Source organism: Fusarium phalaenopsidis, assembly GCF_050370095.1.
Source record: "Fusarium phalaenopsidis strain FUZ10S chromosome Unknown contig_32332, whole genome shotgun sequence".
NCBI classification, from domain to species: Eukaryota; Fungi; Ascomycota; class Sordariomycetes; order Hypocreales; family Nectriaceae; genus Fusarium; species Fusarium phalaenopsidis.
The window spans coordinates 103,441-115,098 of NW_028145391.1; the positions used below are offsets into that span (position 1 = coordinate 103,441).

General features: G+C 53.0%; 7 protein-coding genes and 1 non-coding gene across 8 annotated transcripts; 4 read left to right on the forward strand and 4 right to left on the reverse strand.

Annotated features, from left to right (window-relative positions):
* Positions 1-121: 121 nt before the first annotated feature.
* On the reverse strand, positions 122-208 carry LRP88_13046. Its single transcript has one exon. It is a non-coding gene; the product is annotated as a tRNA-OTHER (tRNA).
* A 1,073-nt stretch (positions 209-1,281) lies between these two features.
* LRP88_13047 (glycoside hydrolase superfamily) lies at positions 1,282-2,178 on the reverse strand (the record flags this gene model as incomplete). Its single annotated transcript, XM_083249429.1, has 1 exon — positions 1,282-2,178. One exon carries the CDS (start codon positions 2,176-2,178, stop codon positions 1,282-1,284), a length of 897 nt encoding a protein of 298 aa, XP_083093763.1.
* Positions 2,179-3,605: 1,427 nt separating this feature from the next.
* Positions 3,606-4,124, reverse strand: LRP88_13048 (uncharacterized protein; the record flags this gene model as incomplete). Its single annotated transcript, XM_083249430.1, has 3 exons — positions 3,606-3,755; positions 3,817-3,906; positions 3,966-4,124. 3 exons carry the CDS (start codon positions 4,122-4,124, stop codon positions 3,606-3,608), a joined length of 399 nt encoding a protein of 132 aa, XP_083093764.1.
* A 722-nt stretch (positions 4,125-4,846) lies between these two features.
* On the forward strand, positions 4,847-5,311 carry LRP88_13049 (nucleoside 2-deoxyribosyltransferase domain-containing protein; the record flags this gene model as incomplete). Its single annotated transcript, XM_083249431.1, has 1 exon — positions 4,847-5,311. The coding sequence occupies one exon, from the start codon at positions 4,847-4,849 to the stop codon at positions 5,309-5,311; it is 465 nt and encodes a 154-aa protein (XP_083093765.1).
* A 407-nt stretch (positions 5,312-5,718) lies between these two features.
* On the forward strand, positions 5,719-6,837 carry LRP88_13050 (uncharacterized protein; the record flags this gene model as incomplete). The annotated part of the gene is made up of 1 exon (XM_083249432.1): positions 5,719-6,837. The coding sequence occupies one exon, from the start codon at positions 5,719-5,721 to the stop codon at positions 6,835-6,837; it is 1,119 nt and encodes a 372-aa protein (XP_083093766.1).
* Positions 6,838-7,126: 289 nt separating this feature from the next.
* Positions 7,127-7,988, reverse strand: LRP88_13051 (LUC7 domain-containing protein; the record flags this gene model as incomplete). The annotated part of the gene is made up of 3 exons (XM_083249433.1): positions 7,127-7,576; positions 7,628-7,664; positions 7,720-7,988. 3 exons carry the CDS (start codon positions 7,986-7,988, stop codon positions 7,127-7,129), a joined length of 756 nt encoding a protein of 251 aa, XP_083093767.1.
* A 310-nt stretch (positions 7,989-8,298) lies between these two features.
* LRP88_13052 (GPI-anchor transamidase subunit GPI16) lies at positions 8,299-10,090 on the forward strand (the record flags this gene model as incomplete). Its single annotated transcript, XM_083249434.1, has 2 exons — positions 8,299-8,989; positions 9,102-10,090. 2 exons carry the CDS (start codon positions 8,299-8,301, stop codon positions 10,088-10,090), a joined length of 1,680 nt encoding a protein of 559 aa, XP_083093768.1.
* An 893-nt stretch (positions 10,091-10,983) lies between these two features.
* Positions 10,984-11,610, forward strand: LRP88_13053 (uncharacterized protein; the record flags this gene model as incomplete). The annotated part of the gene is made up of 2 exons (XM_083249435.1): positions 10,984-11,224; positions 11,276-11,610. 2 exons carry the CDS (start codon positions 10,984-10,986, stop codon positions 11,608-11,610), a joined length of 576 nt encoding a protein of 191 aa, XP_083093769.1.
* Between the last annotated feature and the right edge of the window lie 48 nt (positions 11,611-11,658).

The following is an 11,658-nucleotide window of genomic DNA, read 5'->3' on the forward strand; positions in this document are numbered from 1 at the left end:
TGCGGCAAGGATGTATAATATGGAGATAAAATAGGGTTCTGCATTAGAGTTCGTGAGCTATCCCCGAGGCTGTGAGCGCAAAAAGGGACAGCGACGACGGTGGAATTTCACTGTCGAATCATGGGCAGACAGGGACTCGAACCCTGGACCACTTCCGTAATTGTTATTTCAAGACAATTGAAGTATTATTCCACTAAACCACCCGCCCTCATCGCGAGTTCTTAATGTCTCCTTATAAGCGTTGTGAACCGGAGCCCGTGCTGTAATGGTGACACACCCTAGAGCCACTAATAGCCCAAACCCTTTGAACACGACCCTGTAATATTGAATATTCGCCTGATTCAGATTTATTTGAATCATCCTGTGTTCTAATTTGCATCCGGCTGCACTTGTTACACCTCTCATCAGGACTCATCCATCAACTCACTCTTTTCGTCCAACCCGGTCCACTTGGGCTTCCCATCCGGAATATCCACAACTCTTTGCGGATAAAAGATGTGGCATCTAAACAGCGTCAGCTTTATCATCAAAGAGTGAAATCTATCCTCACTGGTTCTGAAAGTTCTCTCGCAACTCGGGCGTGTCCAAGCTCAGCAGAGTCGGAAACAGGAGCACCATGTTTCTCCCTTCGTCCATGATCCAGCTCCCGCACTCATCGCAGCCAACCTTGCACGGAAGGACATGCTCGGATTTCTTTGTCGCCGTCTTGTAGAAGCGTAGGCCTTGAACACCATGCTCGAAAGATAAATCCGTCTTCTTCAAGATAGCAGCCCACTGAAACGGAGCGCCTGGCAATAATCAGCCAAGATCTTGGAACAGAGGGCTTATGAGCTACCGTGGATCTTCTTGCAGTCAGTACAGTGACAATACTTGGATGCCAGCGGCTTATCCTTGTTCAGCCAGTATTGCACCTTGCCGCAGTGACAGGAGCCATGAACTTTCCGTTCAAATGAAGCACGCTCTTTGGTGGCCACATCCGGCTTTTGATAAGGAGGTTGGGTTTCCCATCCTTTGTCGTTGTCTGATTCGAAGGCGTGTTGGTGATTCTTCATGTGATATTCGTCAGACGCCATCTTGTTGAGAGTTCGCCGCTCGGTAGACAACTTCGAATAGATAATTGAGAAAAGAGGACTGATGCTTTATCCAAGAGACTAGGAAAAGATATAGGGTGGTCGGAGGTCTTTCTAGGTTTCAAGGTGGCCCAATCAGGTGAAACCTTCTTGTCGTCATCGATACATCGATGGCCGTTCCCGATACATGACCGCCATACTGTAGGCCATCTCACTCTCCCTTGGACTTTGGATTCAAGATGTCATTGATCATCTCGGCCCACTTCCACGGCGTCCCTACATCCGGGCTCTCCTCCGTCACCGCGTTCCAATATTCCCATCCCATCACACCTCCGATCCTTGGATATCTATTCACCAACTCTTTCAGACACGACTTCAATTTTGCATCGCTCACGTAACCCGAGCAGTTAGCCGGGTTCGTCACGAGACCTATGACGACCTTTTCTTGTAGCCAGCCTCGCGCGATAATAGCATCGTAATCGTGAGGCTTGCTCATGTCGCCCCACCCGCAGTAAAACTGCGTGTTGTACCACGCTATGCGCGACCCTAATCCCTTCTCAAGCTCCTCAATATTGAATCCACCCAGGTTTTGCCTATTAAGTAGCGCCGGCGCGACAGGCGCAAGTGTCACGAGGAAAGATTGCCCAAAATCCGTCTTCAAATGGTCAATCAGTCGAACAACTCCGCCAAGCGACATTGCCTCTTCGATATCGAGGTCCAAGCCATCGAAGCCTGCCCACTTGATCATCTCGCGAAGCGGCTGGTACCATCTGTGAAAGCCCTCGAGCGACCCATCAAGCTTGGTGTACGATCCCTGCGCTGCGCCGCCGAGCATGCCGAGGACCTTGATGCCGGCGGCTTGAAGCTGGCGGACCTCATCCCAGAGCGAGATGAACTTGGATGAGTTGTACAGATCATCGTTGAGAGTGATGTTGTCGGGCGCGTTGAGATGAATCGCCGCGACGATGACGTGTGTGACGCCGGCTGCGGGATTGAGAGCGGGGAGGATGGAGATGTATCTGTCGTCTCTGTACTGGGTTTGATGGTAGAATATGATTCGCTTGTGTGTTTTATGCTCAGACATGGCTTCCTTCCGTGGGATGAGCATTGTGTCCGGGAGAACGAGCAAGGTTGAAGATGCGAGGTTGGGGTTGGAGATGCCAAGTTCAGCTGAGGGAGGGGACGTGATAGTTGCGGTGTGGGCCGCCACTCAGTCAGATGGGATTTAGCAACGCGGCATTCCAGCCAAGTACTAACAGATCAAATTTTTCACAATTTTTCCAATCATGAATTATGATACTCATCCTTCCACGCCTTCCTATGGCCGTCCTCTCAACCAAGAGTAACATATCTCAAGCAGAGGATATTTGGTTCTTATGCATAGGTAGGCCAAACATGCATAGATGTGAGACATGTACTTATAATTGGCCTTGAAGGAATGATTCCTTTGCCGAAGGGGACATCCATGATCCATCAGCGACTCGGGGTCATCATAAGGAAGGCTGGAGGTTCCAAGGAAGGCTTCATCATTAAGATGGCAGATACGCTTGCGCGGATTTCTTTCCAATCCAAAGACGATAAAATACATTTGGCGATCTAGATTGCAACAATCTGAAACGGAATGGCTAATTACAAACCCTGTGTCGCTCACTTTGATAGGACATACCGAGAGAACAAAGCGACGAGGCTCGCAAACCGCACAAACAGGCCGAGAAGTTCAGATTCATTGCTCATGGCATTGGCTACGGGTGATGTATTTCTGGCATTGCGCTCCAGAGCACAACAAGTCCCAAACTGTGACGACTGGGCGCTATTTCTCACGCTCAACCACACAACCCAGATTTCAAGTACGAGGGATTCATCCCAATGCCTATGATCGCAGTCACTGTTAATTGCAACGAAGTTGAAGTAGTACTGCCGAAAGTAGTGACCCTGGTTGGCAGCACTGGGTCTAGTCGAAGATATATAGTAAACCAAGTAAGAAGGTAGATAGGGCAAGGTTAAAATGATAATGTCAACAGACGCGATCAAAAGATTCTATGGGGGAGGATTAACGACTTGATTAACTAGGATCGCCGGTCCTCCAGCCACCGGGTAGCAAGGCGACGGCTATGGCACTCGTATGTGAAAGATGCAACGAGGCAAGACAGGCCACCATCCTCCCTGCAACAAATCTGGATCACCATCATGAATGAGGACCCCAATATTGTGCCCCCCCAGGAGGCTTTTCATCGATTGGTGCTCTCTCACAAATGCCACAACAGAGACGGTTTACGTATCGTCACATTCGACGAACAACAGCGCGCTTTCGTTGCCGTCCTTAGAAGCAAAGTCGATGCCTTTCAACACGACGAGATATCCCTGGACCCTCTGAACATGTAAACCGGCTGAATGGTGATGCTTGAAAACCCGACGTCCGCAGAGGAGCTGCAACGCGGCCCAAGACCCAAGCGAGTTGATGGCATTCAGCCAATTCGATGTATGGTGTTTCTTGTAGATCAAAATCCATCATGTGGAGGATTTCCTATGTCCCCTTCACTGCCACACCGCCGTCCAGCGGCGGTGGGCTTCCACCCAAGTCTCCTCGCTCTTCTTGTCCTCCTCGTCGAGGACGTGCTGGTTGAGCCGATCCAGCCACAGGGCGCAGGCGGACACCACCGCGGTGATCGATCGGTTCATATTGGACTAAAGAGGAGACGTTAGGTCAAAGTTTTTGCGATGGTGTTCACGAGACGAGAGTACTCACGGCGATCTCCTCCCACTTCTCACCCTTCTGTTCAAGGGCTAGGAGCTTGGCGATGTCGGTGACATCCCAGCGAGCACCACTGGAAGAACCCTGAAAGAAGGATGTTAGCACCGAATCAATGATTGAAAAGAACAAAGCGAGGGGCTTACAGTGTCGGGAGCCAGCCCGAAGTAAGCGGCAGGGGCCGCAACAAGTGTCTCCGGGTGTGTCACCCAAGGCCGCGCGCCAGGCGCCTCTGGCAGGGGGGCCCGCCCCTTCTGCATTGCCCTTTCCTGCCATGGCGTGATGATGTTGTCACGTCGTTCCATGGTGGGCGTCGCGATGTGGTGGTGGTGGTTGTGTTGGGATGTGTGGATGGTTGAAGGATGGCTTCGAGTAAGCTTCAAGAGGAAGATCACTTGGAAGCTTGTTGATGGAGAGACCATGTGTAAAGTTGAGAAGGATCATGAAGCAGAAAAAGAAGCGGGAATTTATAGATGTGGGAGATGCTGGTGTTGAGAAATTCTCCTTTTTGAACAGATGGATTTGACAATGTGCGATCAATAGAAAGTATTGAGTTGCCAGAGAAATGTATTGGCTCGTATTGTCTCTTGCACGGACTGCCGTTTACGGAGAATAGGAGTGAACAATCCATCTTTGTATAGATGCTGCAGTGAATGTGAGGTAACAGTGATATGAAGTCGAGGTGAGCAGGTGAATAGAGACAATCGAGCATGCATCTATTGTTCCGATTGTTGAAACCTGCTTGACCACAAGAACGGACATATCCCAGCTTAAGTACGGTAAAAATTGGAAAACACCGTTTGAATACATCATGCGTATCAAGAAAATGGCAACAGAAAATGCAGTGCACTCGACTCTCTTCATTATTAACTCAGCGGCCAATCACATTGTGGCTTTCAGCCTGCCTCAAACGCGGGGATCTCAGCTCATGCTCACTTCTGACACTTCACAATCATTCATCACAAAGACATTCACTCGATCCGAAACGGAGAAATAGCGAAAAATGACATCACAGGCTCGAGTCCTCATGGCCCCGACGAGGCCCACAGCAGATGACCAGAAAAACACATCCATCTTTCTCGCAGGCACGACAAGCGCTACAGGCGAACCTGACTGGCGCGAGACGCTCACCCAGGCTTTGAGTGAGCACGCAGTCACAATCTTCAACCCAAAGCGCGATGACTGGGATTCTACGTGGAAGGAAGACTTTTCGGATAAACGTTGGGAGGAGCAGATCTGGTGGGAGTTGGACATGCAGGAGGCGGCCGACATTGTCGTCCTTTTCTTCCACGGGGCAACTGCGGCGCCTATCAGTCTGCTGGAACTTGGGTTGGCAGTCAAGTCGGGAAGGGCGATTGTCTGTGTGATGGATGATTACAGCAAGAGAGGGAACGTGGAGGCGGTTTGTCGGCGGTACCGGGCGAGGTTGACGAGGACGGAAGAGCAGTTGAAGGCGGCGGTTCTTGCGAGGTTGACTGGTCATGCGCGATGATGTTGCGATGCCGCTAGAAGTGGGAGAGATGTTAGAAGAGCCTTGGCGACTAACGATGGATGAAATGAAGCTGAGCTTGAGCTGGCGATGGTTAGACACTCACCGAGGCTCACCGAGGATCGGCCCGATCGGGCACCAAATCACCGATGATTCTTTCCGATAATTACCCGCTCCCAATCCCTGGCTCGCAGCGGCCTTTCCCCCACCGAACCGGTCAATAACGGTGGCGGGGTATCGGTGTATCCAAGCTCATCCATCGCCTTCCCAACCTTTGCTTGTCTACCTATTGGTCTCACAGTTGCTTTTTTGGTTAAAGAGACCTTGAGTCTTACTGCTCTCACAATTGAGCTTTCTCTTATATATCCTTACCCTAATTGCGCTTGCTTGCGACCTCACAGCTCCTCGCCATGGATGACCAGTTTGGCGGTCGCACCGACGACGATCTCTTCTACGATGACTTCGAGCCCGTTGAGAGCGAACCCGTCGTCGCAGAACAAGCTTCCGCACCCAAGCCAGAGCCCACGCCAGTAGCGCCGATCCAAGAACCCATCGCAGTCCAAGAGCAGCCTCCAGCGCCGCCACCCGCAAGCTCAGCGCCCCCCGCAAAGCCCGCCGGTCTCGCCTCATCGCGATACGCCGACAAGCCCGCCCCAGCTCCCAAGCCCGCGCGACAGGCTCCCCCACAGACCTCGAATGCGCCGCCAAATGCTCCTACTGCTCCGAGGGAGAAGGGACCACAGAATACAGCAGCCAATGCCACCACACGACTCCAGTCGGGTGCTAACCCGCGGCAAAAGCTGACGGAGGCGGAGTTGGCTGCCAAGATGGAGAGGATGAAGCTGGTGTCTGCCGAAAAGGCGCGCAAGTTTGAAAAGGCCGAACAGGACGAGAAGGATCACGCAGCATCTTATGCTCGTGGAATGGAGGAGGCTAGGAAGCGACGGGCTGCGGAAGCTGAGCGACGACGACAAGGCGAGGAGGATAGGCGCAAGATGGAGGATGAGCGTGCTAAGAACCGAGAAAGGAAACTCAAGGCTATGGGTATGAAGGAGGGCGGTTGGGACGAGGGCAAGGAGGCCCTGGAAGAGGAGGAAGCTCGACGGGGATTCAGGGGCGCAAACGGTGGTATTCGAGGATCTAGGAAGGTTGGCCTGGGAGGTAGTCGCTACGCGTCGAGGGATGGTGAAGAGCACGATGTGGACCGATTCTTGGACGATCGACATCGAGGAGGACGAGGCCGAGGTCGTGGTCGCGGCGGTAGGGGAGGAAGAGGTGGACGAGGTGGTCATGAAGATGGGCATGCGCCTAGGGCTCCCGCGCCTGTGAAGCAATCCGTTCCAGCTGCCGAGGACTTCCCAGCTCTTCCCGGCGAAGGTAAGAAGACTTCTGCCCCTGCACCAGCGAGCAATAAGCCTGCATTCGCAGCAGCGGCGGCGGCACCACCACCACCATTGGAACCATTGAGCCCTGGAGGAAAGTGGGGTGATGAGATGGAGGAGTTTGACGAGCTGAACAACAAGTCATGATAGTATTGGAAGTATAGTTTGGATCGCTGGAGTAATGATGGGCCGCAAGAATGCGAAGCAGCTTCACAGCAAAAAGCACGAGTTGGAAATATCACTGGGCAGCAGCGGCATAGATAGTACAAGTATCGAGTCAACGCCAGATTGAAGAATCCTCATGTTGTCTCCAAGCTCTACCTCGTCTAGAAGGGTATTTATTTCAACAAAGTCTGTGGTCCGTCCAATTTTGTTCACACAGCGCCCAAACGCCAACAACCCGAGATATACATGTACAAGACGGCTTCGAGCCAGATTACCATCCGCCGCGGTAGCCTCTACCTCCGCGACCGCTTCTGTAACCTCCCGACCCCCTAGGTCCTCTCGGACCTCCCATACCAGGCCCATCATCATCCATCTGCGGCCTCGACCTCCCCTTCATCTCCTTAGGAAAAGCATCATAAGTCTTGCGCATTTGCGCATAACCCAGATGCATCTTGCCGTAAAAGTGGTCGGCGAGGCGACGGTCGTTGTCGAGCCTACTGAGGTACGCGCCGCACACGTCGCAGACCTGGAGCTTCTGGTGGCCCGAGGGTCCGGACGTGTCTGAGAGCGCCTTGAGCTCCTTTTCGCGGTCGAGCTTGGACTGGGAGGCCTGGCGCACGCGGAAGAGCTCGTCTTGGGCGCGTGAGACTTCGGACATGGAGCCGAGGATTTCGACTTCGAGGAGGCCGTTGTTTATGGTGGCTGTAAGGTCCGAGATGCTCTTAAGCTGGGAACTGTTAGCATGCCTCTTCTATACAACGGTCTAGAGAGCGTACCAAAACGTTGGTCTGGCGAATTTCATCTGGTGTCTTTTCCAACCTCCTCTGCGCAGCATCGATGCGTCGGTTACACTCATCAATGTACTTTTGCAGGTCGCGCATATAATCGTACTCGAAGCCGTACTTCTGTCGCTCCCTGTCTGATAGACCCTCATATTCAGCCTTGAGTCCTTCGCTATGAACCTTGGGACACGGCCCAATGTCTTGCTTTGTGTTTGTAAAGAGGTCATGTGGACATGTCCCGGCGATGTAGGAGCGGCAGACTTTGGGATCGTTCATGGACAGCTGGGCGGCGCGCGACGTCGAGGATGCGCCCATAAGCTGCTCCAGCAGCTTCCTCTGCTCGGCGGCCATGGTGTACTATTGCGCAGGGGTCGTAAAGGGTTTGCTTGTAAAGATTGGTAGCTGTGATGATGGCGGGGCCTTGAAGATCCAAAGATGCGACGGCATGTGGAGGAAGCGCGCGCCGAATGTTTCTGCCACATCTCACCGCTTACCTTATCAGCCGTCATTGTCCACGTCGCGACTTGGAGATGGGACAGCTGGAGCTTCAAGATACGAAGACCAACTCCAAGTCGATCTTTTAAAAAACGGGCAGGGTGAGATGTGAAATCCAGTTGGATCTCACAATCTTCAGCCCTATTACGATATATAAACCTTCAAAATGCGCCACTTTCTGGCGTATCTCCTCCTCGCCGTCACCAATGGCCTCGCCCTCGCCGCCGCATCCGACTACCACGAGCAATTGACCCTCCGGCCGCTGCCCCTATCCCAGCTGCTGGCGAGCTTCAACTTCCGCGCCAACACCTCGATCGCCGACTTTGAGGCGCACAACTTTCGACTCTTCCCGCGCTCGCTGGGCCAGATCCTACAGTATGCGGGCACCAGGGAGCTGCACCTCCGATTCACATTAGGCCGGTGGGATGCACAGCGCTGGGGCGCGAGGCCCTGGGATGGTACGCGCGAGGGCGGCACTGGTGTTGAGCTTTGGGCGTGGTTGGATGCTGAGACGGATGAGGAGGCGGATGAGAAGTGGTTGACGTTGACGAATGCCTTGTCGGGTTTGTTCTGCGCCAGTCTTAACTTTATCGATTCGACGAGGACGATCCGACCGGTCATGTCGTTCCAACCCGATGGAGATCACTCCAACTCTTCGCTCGCCAACACGAGGCTTCTTCACGGTGTTTTGCCGCATGAAGTTGTCTGCACGGAGAACCTGACACCTTTCTTGAAGCTGCTCCCTTGCAAGGGCAAGGCTGGTGTTGCTAGTCTTTTGGATGGTCACAAGCTGTTTGATGCGTCTTTCCAGAGCATGGCTATCGATGTGCGACCCAAGTGCAAGGCAGATGGCGATTGTGTGTTGGAGATGGAGGAGACTATCGACATGGTCCTGGACGTCAACCGATCCAAGAGGCCTCAGAGTACGTTCTTTTGGCCCATTTGACCAACGTGTCTAACCAAGCTTAGATAACCCCATCCCGAGACCTCCTCCCGGCGACCAACTCATCTGCGATACCTCCAAGCCATACCATGCCGAGTTTACATGCTTCCCCGCCGACAACCTGGATGGTCAGGATTGGAGCATCTCCCAAGTCTTTGGCCGACCCATGAAGGGAACATGCCCTCTTACGGATCCCGATGTCCCTCCCATCTGCGTTCAGATCCCCGAAACTCGAGATCTCTATGCCACACAAGGCGCGCGAGAGATCAAGGCTCCAGATGGCTCATCGCGATGCTACCACCTTGACTCCAACGATGAATTTGAACTTATGCTAGTGGGACCCGAGTCCCAGGATAAGGACAAGCTCCTTAACAAGCCTGAAACTCCTCTTCTCTACGCTGAGCGCAGCTTCAACGGCCATGGTCAGGAACACGGTGGTGTCCAGGCCATTCTTAGCAACCCTAGCGACACTGATGTCGAGTTTGTGTACATGGAGTCACTCCCCTGGTTCATGCGTATTTACCTGCACACTCTGTCCGCCCGCATTGCAGACTCTCCTGCTGAGAACTCTACGGACATCATCAAGGAGATCTACTATCGCCCAGCCCTGGATCGCGCCCGCGGTACTCAACTCGAGCTCCTGATGCGCATCCCCCCACACTGTACCGTCTTCTTGACATACGACTTTGAAAAGTCCATCCTCCGCTACACCGAATATCCCCCCGACGCAAACCGCGGCTTCGACGTAGCAGCAGCCGTCATTACGACGCTCGAACCCAAGGTGATGAACATCCGCACGACGAGTCTGCTACTGTACCTGCCTACCCCCGATTTCAGCATGCCCTACAACGTGATTATCTTCACATCAACAGCTATTGCGCTGGCGTTTGGAGGATTGTATAATATTCTTATCAGGAGATTTGTCGGGGCAAATGAGACGACGGGGCCAGCGCTCAAGTCAAAGTTGGCGGGTTTGATTGGGAAGATAAAGGGTAAGAAGGCATCGAAGCAATAGATATGATAATACGAGTACATTTTCTTGGTTACCATCTTTTACGTCGGTGTCTGGGCGATGTCGGGCCTAGACAATGGCTAAGCGAGGCTCTATTCCTAGGTCCCTGTTCAGACGAAAATTGGGGACCAAGTCACTGTGATACGGCGTACTCGTTGACCATGATGCGGAGAGGGCCGAGGCGACGTTTTTGTACCTTTACTCGTACGTTGCCGTGCTTCACCGTGTCCCCCTGAACGTCGCCTGTGGTGCTGGAGATGATCACAGCGTCACCCAGCCGCGTAGTTTGAGCTCGGGGCTTAACGTAGAGCCCTCTCGCATCTCAGAACTGGGGTTCTCAGGTTCCAGATGACGAATACTTGGGTGGACAAGTGTTCAGGGTCTGTTCAGGATCCTCGTCATCGAAGTTACACGCTTTTGGTACCGATGAAGCTACCAGTCTTCACATTTGAAGTTTGAGGTCGAAGTAGGGAAGCCTACAAATGCTGCCGTCCTCATTAAGAGGTCTTCCTTTGCTGATATGTGCACTACAGGAACAGCTAGAAGTCTGACTGAATACCTGCCCAGACGATGGAGACGTTGTCTATATGCATGAGGGCTAGACACGTTCCTTCCAACACTTGGCCATGTCCTTGATTGGAGGCTGTCTTCCTCCGAGCCGGATATCTCTGAATGCCGTTGAGGGTAACGAGGATGCTACGTGTGGATAGAGGCAGGTAGAAAAGGGACGCGACTTCCTAACCGGGCTTCCCCATCCGTCCAACCCAACGTCACCACTGTCTTTCTTTTGCAACGCTGATCAACTTGGACACATTACTTCAACATTTTCTTATATCTGTGATCTTCAATCGCCAACTCGAATTCTCAGACGCCGACAGCTTCAAACAACGTTCAACATGAAGCCACTCATCCCAGGCATCCTCCTTTCTGCGCTCGTCGTAGTAAACGCCTACTACACCATGTCTGTCTTCGCCCCATCAATCGAAGAGATTCACGCTCGAGTCATCAACGCACGCGACAAAGCTTTTATAATCGGCGCCTCTGTGCCAGGAACCTTTTGCGGCCTTGACAACACCACCGAATGTCCTGCCGGCACTTCGACACAGGTTGACGAGAGGATGACTGCCCTCGCTGTGAGTCCAGCTCTCCATCACACCATCCACAAACTGATAAATAAATAGGCTGCAGTCCCAGGCGGCCAGTTCATCTTTGTCGCCCCCGACGGCACCATCTCGTACCCATCCGCGCACTCAGCCCTCCGACCCCCAGGCTCCAAAGTCGGCGGCTTCCAAGCGTCGCAGATTATTTCGGACTGCAAGATGCCCATCACAGTTCTGGTCTGGCTACCGGAGGATGGCAACCGGGGCATGTGGGCGTGCCCGACTTCTCTCAACATTCCGATGACAGACGAGGCGGTGCTCAAAGCGACAACGGGGGAGTTCAAGGGGAAGGGATGCTTGAAGGTTGATGGTGTGCAGATTCAGATGGCAGGGGAAAATTATGCGGCCTGGGCTTATACGTGAGCCCTGTCGGATGGAGAGAAAAGCGTGTATTTTGCGAGGATTCTGGCG